At 49.7% G+C, this 24,109-nt stretch overlaps 1 protein-coding gene and 1 non-coding gene across 2 annotated transcripts in view; both read right to left on the reverse strand.

The window, feature by feature from the left end:
• Positions 1 to 7,633: 7,633 nt before the first annotated feature.
• Positions 7,634 to 24,109, reverse strand: part of Marco (macrophage receptor with collagenous structure) — a 29,418-nt gene continuing 12,942 nt past the window's right edge. The window contains exons 7-17 of the mRNA XM_074070566.1: positions 23,297 to 23,341; positions 22,969 to 23,076; positions 19,581 to 19,679; positions 19,471 to 19,506; positions 18,907 to 19,005; positions 18,758 to 18,820; positions 11,730 to 11,774; positions 10,382 to 10,480; positions 9,814 to 9,858; positions 9,139 to 9,315; positions 7,634 to 7,904 (exon numbers count right to left, since the gene is read on the reverse strand). Coding sequence (XP_073926667.1) covers positions 7,774 to 7,904; positions 9,139 to 9,315; positions 9,814 to 9,858; positions 10,382 to 10,480; positions 11,730 to 11,774; positions 18,758 to 18,820; positions 18,907 to 19,005; positions 19,471 to 19,506; positions 19,581 to 19,679; positions 22,969 to 23,076; positions 23,297 to 23,341 — 947 coding nt within the window. The 3' untranslated portion in view covers positions 7,634 to 7,773. The remainder of the gene's footprint in view (positions 7,905 to 9,138; positions 9,316 to 9,813; positions 9,859 to 10,381; positions 10,481 to 11,729; positions 11,775 to 18,757; positions 18,821 to 18,906; positions 19,006 to 19,470; positions 19,507 to 19,580; positions 19,680 to 22,968; positions 23,077 to 23,296; positions 23,342 to 24,109) is intronic.
• Trnap-agg (transfer RNA proline (anticodon AGG)) lies at positions 14,380 to 14,450 on the reverse strand. Its single transcript has one exon. It is a non-coding gene; the product is annotated as a tRNA-Pro (tRNA).

Genomic DNA, 24,109 nt, shown 5'->3' on the forward strand with positions numbered 1-24,109 from the left:
TCCCACAGGTAAAATCCAAGCTGATTGGTCTTATGCCTGCCTTCTCCTGAATCCTGTTTCGTGAATAGCACTCCATTCCATGGTCCCCAGCCACCTTGCACTCAGCCTATACTCTTTCTTGTCTTCCATGCATTAAGGGCCCCTCCATTCTGTGACCCGTGCTCTGACCCGGACCCTCGGCCTGTCTTAGCTAGGCTGCTAGACTGGCCTCCCTGGTCTTGTCCCCTAAATGTCCAGCTCCCAATTCCTGCAGCTCTGCCCTCTCCTCTTGCTCATCTTCCCAGCTCAGCTGGGACTCCCAGAGAGAATCTTCCTATGTCTCTGCCAGTCCCAGCAGGTTCTCCAGCCTCTTGAGGAGGTCCAGGGGGACCCCATATTGGATCCAGCTGTCTTTTGATGGCTGGTCATCCCAGCAAGGCTCTGAGGGTCTGGTTGGCACAAGTCACACCTCTCTCTATGTCCAGCACCTGCCTGGTACCTAGACTATGTCCAGGTAGAGTTTGCTGGTGCAGAATTAAAGCCAAGACACTCACCGAAGAAGAGCCTGAGGGGAGAGGCAAAGGGAGGGTGGGGCTTGCAAATGGGAGGCCTCTTCTGATACTAGAGTGTGCCTGGCTACTGACTGTGGGTCACTGTGTACCTGCTGGTGTGGCATTTTGCTCCCCTCTTCCTGCCTTCTCAGACCAACTTCACCCCCACCCATATGAGGAAACCAGCCAGGGAGGAAAAGAACTTGGCTGCAATTAGGGACTAGAACTCAGGCCTGTGACTGCTTTGGCGATATTCCACTGTAGAATTCTTGTCCCCACCAAACCTGTGGGAGAAGTCATCTGCTCCTCCCAAAGTCCTGACCCTGAGGTGTGGGTGCAGAAAGGGGGCAACAGGCAGGGGTTGGGCTTCTGGCTCAACTTTGGGTTTGGATCCCACTTCTTGGAGCTTCAGCTTTCTTAGTGAAACAAAAGCCCTAGAATCTCATGGGATTGTTCTGAGGAGCTAATGTGCAGGGGGAAAACAAAACCAAACAAACAGCTCGCATAGTTGGTACTGAACAACTGGGAATTCCTCTACATACTAAGGGTGCAGCTCTGGAGGGGGACTGCGGCCTCTCCAGGTCCCAACGCTGGCCACCGCTGGTGGGCGAGCCAGGCGGAGACCCAGGCCTGTGCCTGGCGGCTGATCGCGGCCTGCAGCGCCCCCGCGTGCCCGGACAGCGAAGGCGACCTCCCAAGAGGTGGATGGTGGGCAGGTGACTGAACCCTAGGCCCTCTGGCCTGAAGGGGACGCGGGATTCAGCCCGCAAGCCTCCCAAATTGAGTTTGTTGGGGGCTGGAGGGCTGAAGCCACGCTGCCCTGGACTGTTCTGTAGTCGCCAGCACTGCCACTACCCGCCACAGCCCATCACGAGCCAGGGTTCACCAAGTTCTCACCCCGTTGCGCGTAACCGGGCACGCCAGGGCGCACCTGCTGGTGCCGCTCAGCCTCCACCGAGAGGGGCGCAGGGGCAAGAGGACCTAGCTGCAGCTTCTCCCAGGACCGCAGCCGGGACCTCCAGAGAAGTGCTGTTTGCGCATGCATTTAACAGCTCTGCAAATGCCTTCTTTCATCTTGCATATTAGTTTGAGGCAACACCATAAAGCAGTTTTGTAGGTGTTCATTAAGGTTTTACAATATGCTTGGGGGGAGTGGGGCCGGCGAGGGAGGGAGAGGGAAGGAATTTCAATTTGGGCGGAGCCTGGTGGGGATTCTGATCACAGACCTGGCTGGCCCTGCCTTCCAGGGCCGGCCCCGCCCATGGTTGCGCTGAGATGTTTCCTGGTGGTTTCCGGTGAGCCCTGACCTGAGAAATAGGAACCTTGACTTTTTGATTCAGCAGCGTTCAGCCCAGCACCTCACACAGTGTAGGACCAATTCAGGAGATGCAGTTGGGACCCAGTGAGGTTGGGGACAGCGTGGAAAAGGTAGAGGAAAACCGATTGGTGGTGTCGCATTGAGCTCAGTGAAGGGCAGGACATTAAACTGTCATTGATAAAGCCCTAATAAGGGCCCAGATTTGCCACTAGAGGGGAAAAGGGACTTGATTAGGTGTGGCCTGAATTGGTGCCCAGCAGGGCAGAGAGGGCGGGGAGAGCGCGAAGCTACAGTAATTACCTTAGGAACACCAGGAGGAGCGCTTGTTCCTGCCAGTGCATACACCTGGGCTCAGATCCTGCCTCTGCCCGCACCAGCTGTGGGACCTTGAACCCACAGCTCCCCATCTACCCAGCGGGCCTGCAGTATCCATCTGGGAGGTTATTCTGCAGGTTAGATGAGACAATGTGAACCTGGCCCAAGGTGAACCCTTAGTGATGGCCTCCTGACTACTCCTGACATTTCCAATCAAGGCAGCAGAACCACCTCCTCAACCTAGAGCAGATCTGCCCCTTCCCCCCCACCCCCCAGCTCAGCAGCCACCCTTCTTCAGGTCCTGTGAGAACTGTCACAATCAAAGGAGACCTCTCTTGTCCCTCATCATCTCATCACTCCATCCTGGCTACTGCATCTCTATTCAGAGTTTTCCTTCCTTCCTGCTCTCACCGACTGCTTAGACTCCTTTGCCCTCAAGCCCTCATCAGAACTTAGTTCCTGAAATTGGGCCCTTTCTCCTGAATTATTAATTTCTCCCTTTCTGCTTGGTCACTCCCATCGACATGCAAACAGGACATATTGTATCTCGTTATAAAATACTCCTATCTTCCCTAGCTGCAGCTGGTTTCTCTTTGTAGCCACCCAGCACAGGTGTTCTCTGGACTTTGTCCCCTGCATCCTTTGTGCGGCCTGCACACTAGTGACACACAACAGACCCAAGGGGACAAGGACTGGGAGTCTAAGCTCAGGAAGGGCAGATTCTGGCCTCTCTGATGATGCATCCTGTACTTTCCTTGTTTGCTTTAACAATATTTTTTTCCAGTCATAAATATATTCTGAATATACCAGAATATAACCAAAATATACCATGATTTCATGGGAGCCAACCATAAAACCATAGGAAAATATAACAAATGAAAGAAAAATCAATCAGAATTCTACTACCAAAGACAAACATTTTGGTGAATTTCCTTCTATTCCTTCCAGCAAATTTTCCCTAAACATGTACATTTTTAATATAATTCATTTAAATACATACACACACTGTGTGCTGTGCACTGTGCTCAACAATGGGGTGCAGCCAGATAGATAATGTGGTTCCTGCTCTCAGAGAGGAGAGAGGCCACTTGAAGCTCCCCTAAATCTCCCTAGGTCCCCCCCCCCGCCCACTCGCCACAGAAGTCAGGTGTGGGGCTCAGAGGATGGGGATGGTGCATGATGGCTATCATGGATGGAAATCCCAGGCTGGAAAGGAAGTTCTGACTGGGTGGAAAGTGGCAATTCAAAGGCTGAAAGACCAGCAGAGGCCAGGTGACAAGGACCTGCTTACACTATGGCTGGGAGGACGGACTTACTTGTAACGGCACTGGGTAGTCTTTGAAGGGTTTTGAACAAGGAAAGTGAAAAGATTTAAGTTGTCATGACTGTTTTGGATGAACAGATAGGAAGGAGCAAGAACAGAAGGGAGAGAGACCATCGGAGTGGGCACTGATGGTATGGCTTGGGCCACGTGGAGGTGGGGGATGGGCAGGTGGGTTGGGGACAAGCAGAGACCCAGAAACATCCAGGAGACGGTGGGTCTTTGGTGCTTGACTGAATCTGGGGTGGGGGTGGTGAGGGAGGAGGACACTGTCTTCATCCGATTGTCGTCCTCTGTTTTATAACGTTTTTCTCTTAAAATAGACATCTCATGACTTTTTCCTCCGCATTTCTAGATATCCACTGCAAGATGGCTGATGGTGGAGCGGGAGTCTAATGCACTTTCTGCGCTGTCATTTAGATAGCCCAGCCTCCACTGTTGCCCACTGGCTCTTTCCACATTTTCTCTATGACAGAAGCCAATCTCAGCGCATAAAGAAATCGCTTGCAGTCAAACTATCTCCTACTCATCCGTGAGGCACAGCACTTGCTGTTTGTCTGTGCACCATGTGGCCTATTGTGGACATATAGACATATCATATACAGTATAAATAAAAGAGATGTGTGAAAATATAGCTTTAGACTGCTTCTTTTTCTTTTTATTTATTTATATTTTGGGTATGAGGATTGAACTCAGTGCCGTGTGCTCGCTGGACAAGCACTCTCCCTCTTGAGCCTATGTCCCCAGTCCTAGATTACTGTTTAAATTGCCTTTTACTTTTAATGATTCTAACCATAAGCAGTTGAATTTATGAAAATTAAAGGCACATTTGTATGCCTATTCTGGGCTCTGCATGATACTCCAGAGGACACAGATGTCCCTCTGTGTGTTGGCAGGCTGCCTCATTACTCCTGTTCTGCACTCTTCCCATAGCTGTCCTGTGCCAGGTAACTTTGCCATCCTCACTAGAGGACCCCCTTCTGTGGGAGTTAGGTTGGGCACACAGGCCAAGGGCATGGAGGGTTTCCTAGGTGCCCTTGAACATTGCTAGGTCATAGGGAGCAGGAGGCAGAACTTTAAGGCAGGTGCCAACTGTATTATCACATGTATGCCTGACCACTCAGGGAGGGTGGGGGAAGCTTGAAGCCCGTTATGGGGATGTTGAGGCAGCAGAGAAATAGGACATTTGAAAATTGACTATACACCTAGGAAAACTTAGGCCCCGTGATGTTGTTTTGAAAGCTAACTTCATAAAATATAAAAGGCAGAGAATTAGAAAGAAAGCTATTCCTTCAATCTGGGAAAGCCTTTGTCACATAAATGTGGAGAGTAGCAGGTACAGCAAAGCCCACCCTGGGACTTGATTTGGAACATAAAAGACACTTCCAAGAAAATTTCATGACATGTGAGTTTTAGGGAAAAAACTGAGGGACAGCTAGGTGGCAATTTCAGAACAGAGAAACTAAGTCTGAGCTGAGTGCTCATTCCATCTACCATTCGTTCACCAGTCAAGCATTCATTCATTCATGCCTCAAGAGCTTTCTATCTGTACTGTCACATAAGAAATCCTGCATGAACAGAGACTGCAGGCAGCACTTCCTTGTAAGTTCAGAGGAGGAGTTTGTTCCTCTTCCTTAGGGAATGGGGAGCCAAGGAAGTCTGTAGGCAGTGCCTCCTACTGCTGTGTGCAGAATGCACAGTTGGTGGAGTGTGGAGGAGGAGACTAATCAGGAGACGTTTCAAGCATGCAGGCCATTGGTCTGTGTGCTGGGCCATGATAGCAGCAAAGATAGAACTGGTGGATAGGAGAGAGATTTGGGAGGCAGAATTAGTGGGATTTGCTGCCTGGTGGGATGAGGCTAAGAGAGGGAGATACATGGTGTTTGAAACTCAGTTTCCCTCTCAGCACTGGATGGAGGGAGCCAGTGGCTGGGATGAGGAGCAGGAGGTATCGAAGGTGAGGCAGGCTTTAGCTGGTGGATACCTGGATATGGAGGACTGGGGCTCAGGAGAGAGGCCTGCCCTCAAAGCAGAGGCTGGAGAATGAATTGTGCAGTGCTGAAGATCCAAGTCATGGGCCGGAAGTGCTGGGTGCCAGCTGGACCAGGGCCACATCTCAGAGTGTCACTGCTGTGGTGGGGGCCGAGAAGTCCCTTTAGGGAGAAGAGTGGCTGACAACTGTTCTGGAAGGACATCTAGCCATGACCTTTACTCCATAAAGTGTTTTCCTATTCCTCCATGACAAACACTGCTGTGGGTTTTCTCCTCTTCTTAGAATTAAGAAAAGCAAACAAACAAACAACCTCTAAGTGTTGTAGAAGACCCTGTAAGGTTTGATTTCCTACTGTGTTCCCCTTGCATTTCAGCTTCAGTTCCACCAGCATTTCTCAGCCCCCCATTATTCACTTTGTTCCTGCCACAGGACCTTTGCACATGCCAGTTTATCCACATAGGATCATGGACCCCTCTCTCTTTATCCACTTAGTATCCACCCTTCCTCCCCTGACTTTCTCTGACCAGGTCACCTATATCATCATAAGTGAGCATCCCTAGGAATGGATGGAGTTCCCAGGGTAGGAGTGATTCCCCCACCCACATCCATCAGTCTAGAGTGGAGGGATGTGGAGCAGGGAATGAGGATGGCAGAGCTGGGCCAGAGGCTGCAGGGAGGACCCTCCCATCCATTTCTGGGGGGTGCTCTGCTCCATTCTGTGTATGTTTGGGGGGGTCCCCCACAGGTCATTTCTGTTTGTTCCATTCAGATTTCCCTTACTCAGACAGCCAGGATCAAGTCAGTCAGGCTCAGCTTTTGATCAGCAAATGAAAAAACACTTGGAAAATCAGGTCCACTTTCTGCTCTATTTTCCTGGCTCTGATTTGCAAGGATCGGGAAGTCAACTTTGAAATTCTATGGCGGGGTGACATGGTTTTAGGTAGTGTCTGCCCTTTCCCTTCTTGGGGCAAAAAGCGTCTTGGAGCAGGCATCAAAGTTGCAGGGGGATTGTGCTAGTAAGACCCTTAATTACTCATTTGCAAAATAGGCAGTGAACCCAGGAACCCCAATGGGGCTCCCAGTATCTTCCATCTTCTCTGACCTACTACCTCCTCATCCCACGTGTCAGATAAAGGAGCATCCTTAAGGATCTGCCAAACAAAGACTGGCTTTCCTGCCACTCCCACCCCCACCCCAAGGCCAAAGCTTGCCTGTGCCAGGGACAGGGATCCTGTGTCTTTGGCCTCTGGAATCATCGTCATTGCTTCTGGGTGACGAATGAGCTCTCCTGGGGAAGAGCCCTGTGGTGTTCCAAAGGAGGAGAGTCTCTGTGCCCGGGGGTTGAGCAGTAGCCATATGCTTTGGCCACTCCACCTGTGGGCCCTTCTGTCTGCTCCTTCCTGGGTTCTTACCTTGGCTCTGTCATTTGCAATTGACCCTGGGCAAATTTTCCTAATGCGCTGAGGCTGAGCTCCCAAACCAGTCAGGAGGGAGGGACCAATGGTCCTGTGGAGTCACGTCATGCATGCAACTCACTCTCAGATTCCACATTCCATGAGAAAACATGAGACTGCACTTGCAGAGTGTATATTCCAGGAGAAAGTGTGAATCCCAGAGAAGACTGACACAGGGGACAGGAGCCTGCTGCTCAGACAGGCTGAGTCCTGCACCCAGTTAGTTTAATTTGACTATTTATTTAGTAAATATTTTCTGAGCTCCTCCTGGGGTGGATAAAACCCACAAAGGCCCCTGTATTTCTGGATCACTCACATCCTACTGGGGACTAATCTTTGGGCTGAAAGGTATAATTCACATTTCTCCCACAACATGGTACCACCTGTGAGCTAGCCTTGTCATCTTCTGCCCAGCCAAAGATGGGGTGATAGCCCCCATGCTGGGTGGCACTCACTCAGAGAGATGCTGAATGTTTAGAGGGACAGTCAAGACTGATTCGGGCCACAGGTGACATTCACTCTCTCCACTCTCATGGCCCCCACCCACTGGCCTGTACATTGAGGCTGTCCCAGTGTGTGTGTGTGTGTGTGGCACGTGGGACTTCAGTGAAGTGCAGGAGATACCGAGGTGGGTGAGCCATCAGTTAGGGATGGCAGGTACTAGCTCAGTGACATTCAGTCGCAGCCAATGACGTCACCAGGTAGTATTTTGAGCTTTATTAATGATCCCTGTGCAGAGGCTGCCCAGCCAGTCCCAGGAGAACCTCAGAGAGCCTTTCTTTCCATGTGGATGGAGCCCAAGGACACTTGGATGACAGATTGGTGACCTCAGGGCTCCAAGGTCAACTACACTCCACACCTGCATCCTCACTGTGGTTGCAGTTGTGAGAGCCCCAGCTACTCTTGCTGCAGCTCCATAGTGACCACTCTGTCCCTTGACATGCAACATCATCTAGCCAGATCTTGCCAGTGCCTGAGAAGCATGGGGGAGAGGAGAGTAGGTTATAGTCGGAGCAAAGCAGACATTTTGGGCCCCAGAGGCTCCCATCTGGGTGGACTGCCAGGGCCTCCCATATCCAACCAGGCCAATGTGCTAACAGCTGGTGTGATCTCTTATAACAGCTGATTCTCCATCCTTTGTTAAAAGCCTTCTATAATATTTATTTATTTGGCAGTTCTGGGTTTGAACTCAGGGCCTTATACCTTCTAGGCCCCCACTCTACCACTTAAGCCATGCCCCCAGCCCTTTTTGGCTTTAGTTATTTCTCAGCTAGAGTCTCCTGTTTTTGGCCAGGGCGGGCCTCGGCCCATGGTCTCCTACTTAACCTCCCAAGTAGATAGGGCTACATGTGTGAGCCATCACAGCCAGCTCTCGTCCAGACATTTAACATTCAATCTACACAGCAGCTTTGGCTCTCTGCCCTGCTCACTCACTGCTGCCCTGTCTACCTTTCCTCACTGCTTGTGAAACCTCTGCACCTTTGCCAACCCTTCCTTCCAATCAAATTGACAGCAGCTATCTGACCATAGCCCGTCACACGCCAAGGTGTAATCTGAGGAAAATGTGTATTATGTGGAATCCAACTGGATTCCGATTAAAAAGCAAGTATGCACTTTGAAGTGAGGTAGAGGTGGAGAGAATCTAGGGATGGGAGCAAGATCCCTGCTGGGTCAACTTTGATGGCCAAAGAAAGGGGCCCAGCCGGGGACATAGTCCTTTGCTGAAGGTTTGACCTATGGCTGAAATTAAAAAATAAATAAATACATGAGCTGATCTCAGCACATCTTCCTGGATGTTGCTAAGTCCCCCCTGTGACTTGTTTTCTCTTCTCTTTCCCTATTCTTTAAAGATGTTCTCAGTCAAGACTACTGGGCAGCCCAGGCTTCTGGTTTCCACACTGTCCTCCATCTTCTCTCCCTTCTTTGGCCACATGTGGCATTCTAACTCTGGGTTGGATGGACACTGACCCAAGCCAGGGCAGCCAGAGCCCCCTAAAGCCTTCATTGTCACTGCTGGTGAAGAGATGACATCTCTCAGCAGGGGTGGCCAGGCTAGGAGGAGGTGAGCCCGGAGCCTTGAGCTGCAGAACTTTCCAGTTGCTTGAACCAATACTTTTCTTTTAACCCCAGCCACACTGAGGGCTTGTCACCCAAGGGAGTCAACACACCACTTTGGAGAAAGAGGCCCCTGCTAATGGGTCACTTACCACCTCCATAATTGCTAATGGCTTTTCCCCTGGAGAAACCCAGCATGCGGCAGAAGACGGTGGCATCAGAATTGTCCCAGCCATCATCACAAATTGTCCCCCAGACATCATTATAGAAAACTTCAGCCCGGCCTCGGGTGCTGCCGCCAACGATCCTAGCACTGGCAAAGGATGTGCCTAGAGGGGACACAGGCACAGGGGAGGTGAAGAGGCCCCTAGGCCTGTGCCACAGTGGGGTCTTCCTGCTCATTTTTGGAGGACAGAAAAGGAGTCCCTCGTCTTGCTTGTCACATTTTGACTGTAACACCACCTGGCATGCATCCTTCATGCACTTGGACCTTTGGGTACCAGGCCATAGGAACAGGGACCTGGTTGCACCACTGGCCTGGCCACATGTTGTAGATAGAAAAAAAAAGGTGAGAAAAGGAAAGGAAGGAGAAAGTGGAGGGAGAGAGGAAAGAAGGGAGGGAGGAAAGAGGAAGGAAGGGGAGAAGAAGGAGGAAGGAAGGAGGAAGAAGAAGGAGGCTGCCCTGGGCTTCTGGAAGATTCCAGTAGTTTTCCTAAAGATGAGAAATTTGCTTGAGGACCAAGCTCTCCTCACCAACAGCAGACACAATTTCCCAATACTGAATGGATTTGAAAGCCCAAATTAAGGGGGATCGAAATATCAGTTACCTTTTTGACCTTTTTCTCCCTTTGCTCCTTCCTGCCCAGAAGATCCTGTCATGAGGAGAAAACCCACACAGTTTGAGGGAACCCAGTCGGAATGCCCCTCGCCCTCCTTTGCCTGCAGTGGGCGGGAAGAATGGGAGGCCAGTCTTTCCTCCAGCTCTGCCTGTGACCTCGCATCACGAGGACTTGATGTGCCACCAGCATCCATGGTTGAGAAGAAGGCTGGGCCTCAGCTACAGCAGGGAGGCTAGGAGTTGGACTAATGACGGACATCTGAGCAGTAAACAACATGGCTGGAATGAGGCACCTCCACCATGGAGGGATTCAGTCGGTTGGGGACTCTATCTGGAGTGGCCTGGCACTGATGGAAACTGCGTGCATGACTGTAGGTCTGCCTGTTGGAACACAGGTCTGTGCTTTGTACAGTGCTGTGCTCAGTGACCACGGCCATCCCTAGCACCTTACTTATCAACTGAATAAAAAACCTCCATCCACATTGGTTCTTAAAACCCTTAACCTTAAAGCAGGCCCTGCCTCCTAGGAACCCGCGGTGTCAGAAGTCGTGTCTTACCTTTCTGTCCTGGGTCCCCTTTAGGGCCAGCTGGTCCAAGAGCTCCTTTGAGGCCAGCTGGTCCAGGGCTTCCCTTTTCTCCTTTTATGCCTGCAGGGCCTAGAGAAGAGAGACAACCCCATAGAGCGCTTTGCTTCCTGGGGAAATGAGTGAGCTATCCTTCACTACCAGGTTCCCCAAGAATGGGATGTGTAAACATTCAGCCCGTGGTTTTGGTCCCACTGGGGCCCTTCTAGTCTCCCAACTCCCATGTTAATGCTACTGAGAATTCACAGGTGGAAATGGCTGACAGAGTTCCAGATGACACAGTTGCGTGGAGGTCTGGACTGTTCTGGGAGGATTTGCTAGAATAGTTCTAGGACTTGGTCTCCTTTAGTAAATTACAATAGCAAAGGAATATGTAGCTCGTGAGGAAGGAATTTGAGAAATCAGAGCTCTAGAAATTTTCTAGAAGTTTGGTTTCAGCACTTGCTGTGATTTGAATATGGTCGGAGTGTGTCCCAAAGGCTCTGTGTTGAGAGATTAAACCTCAGTGCAGTGAGGTTCAGAGGACGTGGGACCTTGGGGAGAAGTACTTAGGGCACTGCCTTCAGAAGAACTCGTGGGACCCCAGGCTCTTTGTCTTCCTCCCTGGAGATGTGATCTCACCCACCTGCATGCATTCCCACCATTATGATACCATCTACCACAAGCCTTCACCATGGCTGTGCAGAAGCCAGCACCATGCCCTGGGACTCCTAAAACAGTGAGCTCAATAAACCTCTTTTCTTTATAAAGTGGCCTGCCTCTGGTATTTCATTATAGTAATATAAAATGAACAAATACAGCACTCTTAGGGTCAGGCTGTTGAGAAGATAGAAACACTGTGTGGTAAGTGCCAAGCTCAGTTACCAGGGATAAGCAAGGGCTGAGGAATCCAGGATACTGGTGGTGATACCCTACTAAAAAGCAGCAGCAGGATGAGGAGCTTGAGGGGACAAGAAGAAAGGAAAAACAGAACAGAACAGAGATGGGGATACTCAACCCCAGATGGGAAAGGGAGGTTGCCTAGCTCTATGGGGGTGACATGGCCTGAAGCCATTGTCTGCACCACCAGCTCTTCTGACATTTTTACCCTTTGCCATCCTCAGCCCCTGCTGACATCCTCTGTCCTTCAGGGTGGCAAGTTTCTGTCATTCCAGCTTTGCCAGGAGAGGGATAGAGGCTTGGAAGACAGAACCCTGGAGTCTTAGTCTCAACTTTGAACGAAGGTCATAGCTGTGCATTAAAAGTCAACAAGGCTCAACTTCCAAGCACGCAGGCTTCCCTGTCACCATTCTGAGAAATTAAAATGAAGCCAGCCCTTTACCTGGGACTCCTGATTCTCCTTTTGTTCCTTTTTGTCCTTGAATTCCTACATCAAAACAAAGAAAAGGAGGAGAAGATAATAAAACTTAGATATTAGACACTTTTAATCTTAGACACCTCTACCTTTTGTCTGATTAATGCAGATGGAAAGATACATTGGTTCTCCACGGTTGTTTAAAAAGTCTTCGGCAGAACATAAAAGGAGACAGGCTCCAGATAAATGGAGATGGTGTGTGTCGTGAAATAACCACATGTTGGGTGGGACTCCAAGGCAGACAGACCCCAGCCTCACTGGCTGGCCTTTCCTGCCCACCAACAATCTGACTTGGTGTCTAAATCTAGTCCCATTTCTTGATGTTGCATTTTATTGAGAGATATTTATTGAAGAGAAATGAGGGGTATTTTGGAAATAAAGTTTCCTTGATTTCATAAAGACTATGGAGGGGACAGTGGCCACCAGGAGCCTTGGGGTTCCTCACCCTGAGTAGAATATATTCTACTGTAAATATTTATTGGCTTATTCATTGTGGCCCCCAGGATGGATAAAGATCCAGGTGTCTGAAAGGTCTTATGTTCAGAAAATGGAGAAATAACACTGCAATTATTGGTGATGACTCCATTTGCAGTGAATGTGAGAGGTCCTCTGCCCTCCTCTGCCTCCCTCCTTCCTTCTTTCCACCCATGCTTCCCTTCGTGCAGCAAGCTTTCGTGAAGGTCCTGGGTCCCAGCACCCTGCTGGAGCACTGTGGATCATAATTTGCTCTCTCAGAAAAATCATGGCCTTTTTGATGCTAAGATCCAATATTGGTTTATTTCAGAGCAACAGGACTCCCCCAAGACAGGTCCGCAAACATGGAAAAGTGCAAGCTAATTATGGACCATCGAGTAGCAGTTGCTAGAGAGAAATAGGGGGACACACACAGGTATTCACAAGCATCTGTGCCCATCCCACTTGGTGAGACACAGCCAGGCCCTATGGCAAACCCACCCTTCTCACGATCACCAGAAACCACAGGAAGCTCATTCACCTGCCTTGCTGTAGCCTGGGGCTGTTTCCTCCTCAACCTGTCCAACTACCCACTTCATTGCCTGAATTTCCTGAACACCCACAGTGTGCTGGTCAGGGGGTGAGGTGAGGGCTCAGCAGGCCCTTTACAGGCTCTTTCTTGGGATACTGAGTCGGAGAAGGATTGGTCCTCTGCAACATCTTAACCATGCCCTGAGGCCTTGCACAGGCTGGGAGGAGAATCAGAGTCAGAGAGGTAGACACTACTCCAGCCATCACTGGGCTGGGAGAGGCTCTTCCAATAGTGGGAAGTGCTTTGGAAGTCAGCCCCTGGCAGACAGGCCCCAGCTCACCCTAAGCCTTTGGCATACATGCCGACCCATCCAAACCCAATGCCTCACCCCTTTGGTCCACCTGGAGAACTCACATTTAGCCTGTAAACCTTTCAGACATGTCAGGTAGCACCAACTTCAAAGTCTTAGCCAATTGATGACAAGCTTTCTCCCAAGGAAGCCCAGCAAAGGATTCCAGATTCAGATAGCCTGGGCTTGAGCCTCCTCTGCCCTGTCCTGCCTTTGTGACCCCGAGTCAGATGTTCTGTTCAGTCTCATCCTCTGAATCTCCTTGCTATCATGGCACAAAGTGTAGCCATGGGTATCAGCCAGAGCTGAAGGAAAAGGATGGCATGAGGACCTTGTGGATCATTTGCGTGCATGTCTCCCATCCAGGTGAGGAGTGTCTCTGGTACTGGGGTGGAGCCCCCAGGAAATGTTTGCTATTGACCTACAGGGACCTAGCCAAGGCCACCCAGCAGAGGACTTGCAGCTGAATAGCATGGATCAAGATTGGGGGAGACCTCATGAAGAACTAGGTCTATGGCGGACACTAAATGGGAGCAGTCCACCTCTACCCTATGGCACTCTGTCCCAATCCTAGAGGGTGCTGTATTACACCAATCTCTACCTCCAGAGCCTGTCCCTAGAAGGTAGGCTCAGGGGCTCCAGTGTACTGAACTTTCCCTCATTGTCCCCACTCCAAAACATATAGCACTCCAACTGTCCTCTAAAACACTGAAGGACAAACTCTACTGAACCCCATGGCAGACCCTGTTCACTAGGTCCGTGGCCTCCTTACTGATCCCCACATGCTCCCTCCCCAATCCTGCCCCTGCAGTCCTTCCCTCTGTATTTGCTGCTGCCTTCACTGTGCTGGAGCTTTTCACACACTGCCTGCTCCCATCTTTCAGCTACCTTGCAAGGTCATGTTATTTCCCTTACTCTCAGGGGAGGAAGTCAAGTTAACCACATTCAGAGATGCTAGGTTATTTATCCAAGGTCACACAGGAGTGACTGGTGTAGTTGAGCTGTTAACCCAGGCCCTGCCTGCCCCTGTGCCCTGTGACTGCCTCTCTTTCACCAGCTGGCCAGACTCACCCCTTCCTGGAGTTTCACTCAGGTTGTCTACTTGGACATTCCTTTCCCCTAAGTGAGGTGAAGTTAAACTGGAGTTCACATCAGAATCACCCAGATGGGGCTTGTTTAAAAAACAACTTGCCAGCCCACCCAGAGATGCTGACTCAGTGGGAGTGGAGTGAGATCTAAGAATCCAAATTTCTATGTTTTTTTTGTGTGTGTGTGTGTGTGTGTGTGTGGCACTGGGGTTTGAACTCAGGGCTTCCTGCTTCCTAGACAGGCGCTCTACCACTGAGCCACGCCCCTAAGCCCTCTAAGAATCCAAATTTCTAACAAGTTCCCAAGTGATGCTGATGCTATTGATCCAGGGACCACGCTGCGTAGCAGTGCCCTAAAAACTCACTCGTTCTCAGGGACCAGCTTAGAGCAGCCTTCCTATCCCTGCAGGAACTCTGTCCCCTCATTCATCTGAGCTCCTCAGAGTCACATTCATATGACAAGGTGGGACCTTGATGAAATGCCTTCTGAGATGTGTTTAATGCATGTCAATTTTGCCTTCAAATCTCCTTGCTTCAAGGGGAAGAAATTAAGATTGAGATTTGTGTGATTTCTCCCCAAACCTTGTTGGACTCCAAGAGGGCACTGGGTGAGAGGCTGTTCACTCACTGAACAATCGAGAGACAAATCACTGTGCATCAAGGCAGCATCCCGACTGGATCAGCTAACACATGTTGGAAGGAGAATGGCTGAAAACTAGAATGTAGAACTGTGCCTTCTAAAACTGCACTGAAGTGAAATGGATGTTACATTTTTTTCTTGACCACAGCAAATTGGTTTTCCCTGGGTATTACAAATTTATCAGGATGAGTTGTTTTTGAAGAAATGTTGCCTCCCCACCAAAAAAAAATAATTAGAAAGCACCACTCCTCCTCTAGTTCATTGCTCCATTGGTGCTCTGACTGAAGTCTTAGCTCTTTCCTATCCTGAGGGCCCTGTGTCTAACCCAGAGTGCTGTGGAGCTGGAGGCCTACTTACCTGGATGTTCTTCTACACTACTCACACACCACCAAGAAAGAAACTGAGGCCCACTGAGATCAAGTCCTGGTCTACAGTCCCCCAGCTGATCAGTGACAAATCCAGGTTGAAGGTCAGGTCTCCTGATTCTGAGTTAAATGTAGAAATTTCCAGTAGGAAATGTCTTTAAGTGCCATCCTGACTTACAAGCTGGATGTAGCCTGGAAAATTTAGGATTAATCTAATAACTGAAAATTTGAGCTTTGGGACAAGAAGTAATAAGATGGACAGGTGACCTAAGATTGGGATGTGTGTAGACTTCTGCAGATGTCTCTATAGAGGAAAATGAGGAAGAGTTTTATAAATGACCATTCAGTAATCTGACTTAGCTGAATTTAATAAATTCTTGAACTACATGAAAACTTAGATATGAAAAGTGAAATTAACAGAGTAATTATATAAGTGATATTGGACTTCATTGCTATTATGGTTTATCTTTGCTACTTATCTTTAAAGTAAAATATCTTAAATGCAGATGAGAAAATAGAGTTCAAGTAATTTGCATTTTGATTTTGCTTCTAGAGGAAAATAAAAGGGCACAGAAAATTCTAATGGTTATGTTTTAGACAGAAAGGCCAATGACATGAAGAATTTTCGACCAGGTTGACTTTAGTTTACAAAGTAGCTCAGGGAAGTAGAGCTAAAATCTGGTTGTTCTTTTGCAGTCTTTTGAAAGAGAAAAAGCTGGAAAAACTAAGTTTGGGGAATCAAATGGAAGTCTATATCTGCCAGGTGAGGGAAGTCTGTATCAGCAGAACATTAGAGAAAGTGCTGCTGGGTATGATGTCTTACATAATCAAAGATGGAGTTTGCCTTCCCAGCAAAATGGGTGGAGTTTCCCTTTTCTTCTTTAATTGGAGATGTTTCTACTCTCTCAAGAGGTACGAACAAGGGGAACCATTCCTGCTAAATGTGTTGGGGTGTGGCTAGTTGACAGAGTCAGATGTAGTGACTGAGTCATGGGGTAGGAGGTTTAGGATGGGGGTAAGGGTAACTCTGATATCTTTTGGATTCTGCTCTGTGTTATTCTACACAACAAGATAGAATGACTCAATGATTTTATACAACAAAGTCTGGAAAGCATGACTTTGGGACGACACCCAGATCCAGAAGATAATAACCTCAAGCCTATGAACAAAGTCTTCATCCTCTCTGAGCCTTTGCTCGGCTGCAAAGCAGGAAGGGTAAACTCTGGTGTTGTGGACAGATGACTAAGGTTATGGGAGTCGAGTCCTGAGCACATGCGTGGTCCAGGGCCACTGTTGATAATAAATGGACCTCTCATTGTTTATAATTAAGCACAATAATGAGATCTAACTGTTTCCTAGGTCAAGTCGTCTCACTGTAATATCTCTGTTTTCAACCAAATCAGCTAGATATATCCTGAGAGATTAATGACTTTATTTACACAATGGGAAATGCACCAGTTTGAAAACCTGGCTTGATATGTCAAAACTAGACAATCACTCTAGTAACTTGAGTTTGGGGAATACCAACATGCTGACATTGACAAGTGTGTGTTGTCTGCCATCGTGGGCTGATCTGGCTCCCACTCCCCACCCACTCTCCCCTCTAACCATTCAGAAATCATCAAGCCTAATCTTTCCAGGAATTCCTTAGCCTCTGACTTCAACAGACTTCTGGCCCCATGAGAATTCCCCTCTGGGAGGTGCATGTGGGGCCCATCAGCTAGCTATTTGATCAAGACAGGCATTTGTATTTGGATAGGCAGTCCATGAGATTTTACATAAATGGTAACGTGTCAGATGTCTGAAATTGAAAATATAATTCATCATGTCTACTTGGCAGCCAGAATTAAGGGGTGACCCCTTCGCTGAACTGGCTGATATTTATTGCTAATAGGTACTCAACAGATACACGAGGACTCGGTGATCTGTGTACTACCGTGCCTATGCTAAAACTGAGGGAGTAACTTAGGGCCACTGCAGGGCCTGAGAACTTCATGTTTCCTCTTGAGAATGGGAAAAGCTGCCATTACTTCTGCCCCGATCCTTTCTGAACTGAGATGAAGGGAGAAGGTGTCGCTAGTCACAGTCCCCTAATGAAGGTGGCTTGATGGGAAGACCCTGTGGCAGAGTGTGGTGGATAAGACTCAAGCTCTAAGTCAGTCCGGCTAGATTCCAACCCCAGATGCATGTCTTGTTGATACTTTGACTTTGTGGAAACAAGAATGTAAGATAGCACTAACCAGAGTCCTTAGGTCATGAAAATGCTCAGACCCAGGGAGCCACGGAGAAAGTTCAGGGGCAGAGAGCTTCAGTCCCCAAAATCGGATGGACCCAAAGATCCAGGACAAGAGAACATGGAGATCAGAAAGGACAACCAGTGAGTCAGGGACTTCTGACTACCACCCTTATAAGGAGTCTTTCCCCAGGTGAGGCCTTTTTATGGTCTTCAGATATTTACATGGCACCGGGTAGCAGGCCCCTGCCCATACTGACACACAATGCGTGAAAAAGAAGACGGCTCTGAGGCTGAATGGAGTAAAAGGACAGAGAAGGTCAAGTGCTGCCCCTGCATACCTTCAGGAAAACCCAAGGCTCATGGGCACAGAGCCCAAGACTTGGCAGAAGGTAGTAATGAATGAATGAGTGAATCAATCAATCAATCAATCAATCCACTACTTGATCAGCTGGAATTGTGAAGACCAGCCATGGTGTGAGTCTGTAGCCTGGCCAGGGGTGGGGGCATCCAGGCTGTCTGACCAGAGCACAATCTTGCACTCTGGCCGAGGAAGGCATCAAGGCAGACACAAGTCCTGTCTCACCACCCTGCTCTCCCCATAGCACTCCTGCCTGCACGTGGTTTCCCAAAGGGCATGTGGCGGTTCTCCAAGCAAGTCCCTACTTGGTGCAGTCTGTCTTCTGCACCAGCACAGTGTCTAAGGGCATCATGGGAGCCCAGTGTGCAACATAATGGCTCAAACTTCCTAGACCAATTGAGTACAATGTAGGGGCCCAGACTTAAAGACCAGATGAAATTAACACAGTTGTTTACCAAGTAGCCCACGCTGGTACAATGGTATACAACCTAGATGAAATTGCTAAGTTGTTTTTAACCCAGACTACATTGACATGGCAGTAGAGAGCATAGTCTAAGCTGCATGAAGGTTTGTATGCTAGCCTCTGTGAGCTCCTCAGTGAGGACTGAGCTCCCTGCCTGCCTCCCAAGAGAATGTACAAAAAGTTTTTGATCCTCCAGCCCAAATCCAGAGTGCTGGCTCCACTGAAGTCAGCAGGATGGAGTGGAAACCATGCACACAGCTGGGAGAGCAGGCACAGCCATGTGCCAGCTCTCGCCCATGGCATTCAAGTCCCTTTAGGAACTCTGAACAGAGAAAGAACAGTCCTGGGGCCGTGAGTTCAAGGGGTCCAAGCAGATGAAACTGCCCGCCTTAATCAGGGAGCCTCAGAGGCCAGAACACAGGAGACTCTCTGCTGACTTCTGTGGCTTCTGGGGGACAGAAGTCCCTCCTGTCAATCCAGACACCCCTCCCACCCCCACACACCCTGTTACCTGTGTCTCCCTTGCTTCCTTTCAAGCCCGTGGCTCCTGGACTCCCAGGACTCCCTGCTGGCCCTAGACAGTAGACACCAAAGAAGGCATAAGGACTAGGTTGAACAGCTGCTGGGACACCACTCCCCACACAGGACGCAGGACCTCACCTGTTAGTCCAGCAGGGCCAGCGCTTCCACGCTCACCCTTGGCACCTGAGGGTCCCACTGCACCTGGAGGGCCTGGAACACCTGGTACTCCAGGTTGTCCTGAAAGTTAAGTGGTGTTGGCAGGGCTGGGACTGGCAGGCAGATGGCCTGGATGCCCCCACCCCATCTTTCTGTTCTCAGCAGTGAGACACACACCTCTAATGCCCTCTAGGCACCTCTGCAGCTTTAACCTCTCCAGATGCCACAAACTGCAGTGAGTACAAAAGTGCCAGCAGTGAGTACAAAAGTGCCACTCTCTACTCACTGCTGTAGGAGTGTGGTGGATTAGGAACCAGGGAGGGGGAAGAGAGGAATGTCCAGCTCCACCCCCAGAGAGGAAGGTCAAAGGAGAACCATCAATTAAGCCTGCCCTTGGCCACTCTGTTCCTCACAGGAGGGGCTGAGCTTATAAGAACCCTTCGGTGCCCCCGGTTGATACGATGAAATAAAAGACGGTGGAGTCAGGTCCCTTTTACCCAGGGCCTGTGGCCACTGGAAGGATGCTCAGTTTCCCACACTCCTTACCTTGATTGCCTTTGGCTCCAGTAAGTCCAACCAAGCCTACAACAAAGAAGGGCTTTTAGAAATGTTTTCTCTCAGGCTCAGACTGCCAGAGAAAAGGGGCAGTCCCTTACCTGGCGGGCCTTGCTGCCCTGAGTCACCTTTACTCCCCTGGGCTCCAGGGGGCCCCATGACCCCTGTGTCTCCTTTCATGCCCATATCTCCTTTGCTTCCTAAAAAAAAAAAAAAAAAAAAAAAACAAGCAGTCAAAGTCAGGCACGGGAGAAGGGCAAACGGAGCCAGGGGGTCCCACTCAGACATGTCCCATCCCTCCCAAATTCCAAAGTAAAACTCTTTGGGCTTCTACGTGGTACCCAGAGGTGGAAAATCTGATCTCAGCCTTCAAGAGCCCTCCACCTTCCCAGAGAGAGGACATAAAGACATGACAAATTGGCCAGGTGACCTGGCATGGCTGATGGCCATGGAAGACCCTGCAGCTGGGATTCCAGTAACCCAGTCAAAACCCTGGTCCCCTTGGGAAGGACCATGACCCAGGCTCACCTGGCACTTTTTGGCTCCTTTTATTGTCTACATTTTGGGAATTACTGTTCAAAGCCTCTCAAACTGAAACCTGAGTGTTCTAGAAAGAGGATTTCAAGTGCAGGAACAGCAAAGGGCGTCAGTAGAGAGAAAAACATTGTGACAATTCCTGTTCCCACCAGCACTTCAGACACGGGCTTCCCTGGCACCCACGATTTCAAATTTTCCACTTGTCATCAGCATTCGAGTCTCATCCAGCCTGTCCTCTCCTGAGTCCTCTGTCTCCCTCCTTTCCTGCCAGTGCTTGGCGCATATCAATTGAGGGCAGCTTTTGGCAGGGCCCTGGCTCTGCACAACTCCCAATAGTGCAGAGAGTTGAGGATTGGGCTGCGAGGACCTCACTGGCCACCCCATCCCTACTGGGCATTGGGTATTCAATGAGCCACTGTTGTCCCTCTGTCAGCTGGGTTGAAGGACCAGCTCCACACCTGTGGGGTCAGTGTGGGGTGAATGTCTAAAGGGACCATCTCACCCTAAAGCAAACTTTCAGCTCTCAAGCAGACTACCTGGCATTTATGGCTGTATTATTTAACAAAATGGTTCTGAAGAGGGTATAGGTATGATGTCACCTTAATTCTTTCTAGTGAATTAAGAATGGGGTCACAGGCCCTGAAAGGGAGAGAAAGAGCCAGTCTTTCTGCACTTGAGCTTTGAGTGAAGTTGGTGTGAGGCTGGGGAGTCAGGGTCTCTGAGATGGATGGCTACCTAAAGAACGACGGTTTCAAGCAACAGTAAAGGATCGGGTCCACACATGCAAAGACGCAGCCTCGGAGGGGTGGGTTCTGGATATTAACAGTTGTTAATATTGAGCTGGATGAATCAAGATAGCTAGAAGAGAGGATTTTGAATGTTTTCATTGCAAAGAAATGATGACTGAGATGACAGATGTCCTAAATATCCTGAGTTGATCATTACATAATCCACCAAAATATCACACTGCCTCCATAACTGTGCAATTATCTGTCCACTAAAATTAATGAATTAATTTTTAAAGAGCATGGTTATAGTTGAGGTTTAAGTACAAACAGCAGAGAAGGCATTCTTGGTTGCTGGGAGTGGCCACTTCGGACAAGGGTCCGGTGGCGCCTGTTAGGAGCACTGGGAATTACTTCCCTGGGAGATTCGTGGGTGCCTTATGTTGGGCCAGAGCCACCAGGTACAGCAATTGTCTGGGCAGCTGCACAGGATTTCTTCAGAATGCACTGGGCTGGCATGGCATCGCTACAGCTTCCATTGCCATCAGAGGGACAACTGGGATGCTGACACATTCTCACATGAGTGAGAAGAACAGACTATAGCTGCAACCCAGGAAGCGAAGCTACTTCTGACTTCAGAACCTCCTGGTCGTGGCTGAGAGAGGCAGTGGAGAAAACAGTCTTGTCGCCTGAAGCCTCCCTGCAGTGGTAGTCCCTGCCTGCTGGAGTAAAGAGCCAGGGAAACCTCAGCATCTTTGGGATTGGGCTCATGGCCTGCACTGTCCATGCTGGTTGTGGATAGGGCGGGTGTGACGAGCAAGATTTGAGATCTCACAATCGTGGGAGAGGGGTTGGAGGAGAGGTGGGCTGGACTGGAGTCAGGGTGTGGATTGGACGGGAAACAGGATGGATCAGACCCAACAGGCAAAGGGCAGGAGGGCAAGCCACTGGCTATCACCCTCCTGTGGTGCTGCTGGGTTTCCCTGTGGTGCGAAGAGCTGCGGAGCTCTGGCTTTGGAGGAGCTGCCATGGCCTCTGCTTAGTGCAAGGATGCCCCTTCAGGCCTGCCAAGGATTCTGTGGTCCCTCCATCCCTGGTTGCCCACTGATCAGCCCCAGTGCTAAGTCGTTCTTGTTCCCTTGCCTCACCACAACTTGTCCTTCTGAAACTGGCTCAGTGTTCTTCATTCTTCATCTGGGCACCATCTATAGTTAGTCTATTTTCTCCCCCAAAGTGTCCTTCAACTATTCGAGGATGGCTAATACATTAGCACCAAGGGCTCTCTCTTCTGGAAAGCAAGCGTACTTGGTTTCTTACAAGGTGAAAAATTTCTATCTGCCAGGTATGGTGTCACATGTTTTACCTGTCTTATATTCCATTGTAGTTAATCTTCATTGAAGGTCACTATTATTATCCTCTTACAGATAGTAACTTGAGGCCCAGAGAGGTTAAGTCATTTGTGCAAGGTCACATAGCTAGTAAGCCTTGGTAAAATCTAGGTCTGCCTGACCTTGGAACTGAGGTCCTTCCCTGTCTACCTTGCAGGATAACTATTACTAGTATTGATAAAAGCTATCCTGTGGCAGACAGCCTGACAACATCAGCAGCCCTTATAATTGTCCGGCAAGGTATGTATAATTTAGTTGTTATTGTTTTAATTAAATTACCAACTTTCTCTGAAGCAAGGAACTTGAAATTCAGAAGGGTTAGGAATGTGCCTGGCCACACAAGTGAAAAGGTACAGGACAGGGATGGAAACCAAGCCTGCCTGGCTCCCTGCTTCGTACCCCAGAGCCTCCCCACTGGGCTGCAAGAGGCAAGAGCTGAGGATTGTGAAGGTGGCCATTCAAGTGAAGAATCCTAAGACAAGATTTCTCCAAAGGTGGTGCAGACCTCCAAGGTCAGAATCACCAGGCATTTTAAGCACACTCTTGGGCCCAACTTGCATTTTGAGCAAACACCCAGATGCTTCTTAAGCATGGTGCACAGCCCAGGAGGCCCCTGCTCTGGGACAGCACCTGTTTTCAGTGGGGACTCTGGCTGCCTGGGGTTGACTGGTGGAATCAGCCCCCTTGTTCTGGCTGCTGGTCACCGTCTTCCTAAGGCTCTCCTCAGGCCCTCCTCCTTCCTCTCTGAGCTCTTAGCAAGGCCTGAACCCTCCACTGGGCTCAGGGTGCCTGGAGCTCTGGTCTCCCCATGTGCACTGACAGTCAAACATGGCTCTTACCTGGGAGACCTGCATCTCCCTTGTTCCCCTTAGCACCAGTCTCTCCTTTGTAGCCCATGAGACCCTTGTTGCCTTTACTGCCCTTCTCGCCTTGGGGTCCAGGGGAACCTGTGAAGAGAGTGTGGGTAAGGTGGGCTCCCACTGTCTCTTGGGAAAAGAGGCCAGAAGGTTTGGAGGAGAGGGAAGGGGTCCCTAGGAGGCGTGTCAGCATGTCTCTTCAGTGATCGTGAAGAGGACAGGGGAGGGGGTGTAGAGCTCGGGACTGGGGCAGGACTGTGGAGAGGACACGGGAGCCCTTAGGCAATGCACCACTGGCAGCACAAGTTACCCGTAGCTCCTGGCTTCCCTGGTGCACCGGTGGGTCCTTGGAGGCCTATGGGGAAGGAAGGAAAGAGCTTGGTCATGGTGTCTGGGCTCCTCAGTTGCACATTCCAGAGCCCTGCACTGCAGAGACCCCCCCCTTCACATGCACTTGGCAGGGTCCCTGGTGGGGCCAGGCAGAGTTCACGTTCTTTCCGAAGGCTGGAGCAGCACCAAGAACATGTCCCGTGGCCATGGAAGAAAGGCTTTAGAGCAAGGCAAGTTGGTTTGAATCATAGCTCTACCACCCTGTAGGCTGGAGGACTTGGGAAGAGTCACTTAATTATCCTGCATCTCAATTTTCTTATCTGTAAAATGGGACTAATAATGACCTGTCTTTAGCAGGGTCATAGTTCATGTTCCAGTGTCCAGGACAAAAGTAAAATTGAGAAATGGTTCCCTTTCTCAAGGAGTGAGCGAGGAATGCCAGGTTAGTGTGCTGAGTGCAGCCTGGAGGTGCTGTTGTCCCTGGAGGACGGAGGTGGGGACTCCTCCCATGGAGGGGAAGGCTGAGAGCAGGACAGTGAAGGCATGAAGGGGAATGGAGGGATCCAGGAGGGAGAGTAAGGAAGGAGAGGAGGGAGAGATAAGTGGAGTAGCCATTGGGTGAGGCCCTCAGGGAGTAGGTGAGTTTCTCCTGCTTTTCCTGGTGTGCTCAGGTGGGCTCTTGTGCACACCCTCCCCATGGCACCACTGCAGCTACTTCTTCGTTTTCTTTTAGAGATGTGGGCTCCATGAAGGACTGGAGCTAAAGAAAATGTTGCCTGGGTTTGGAAAGCTC

This window comes from Castor canadensis, chromosome 4, assembly GCF_047511655.1.
Source record: "Castor canadensis chromosome 4, mCasCan1.hap1v2, whole genome shotgun sequence".
NCBI classification, from domain to species: domain Eukaryota; kingdom Metazoa; phylum Chordata; class Mammalia; order Rodentia; family Castoridae; genus Castor; species Castor canadensis.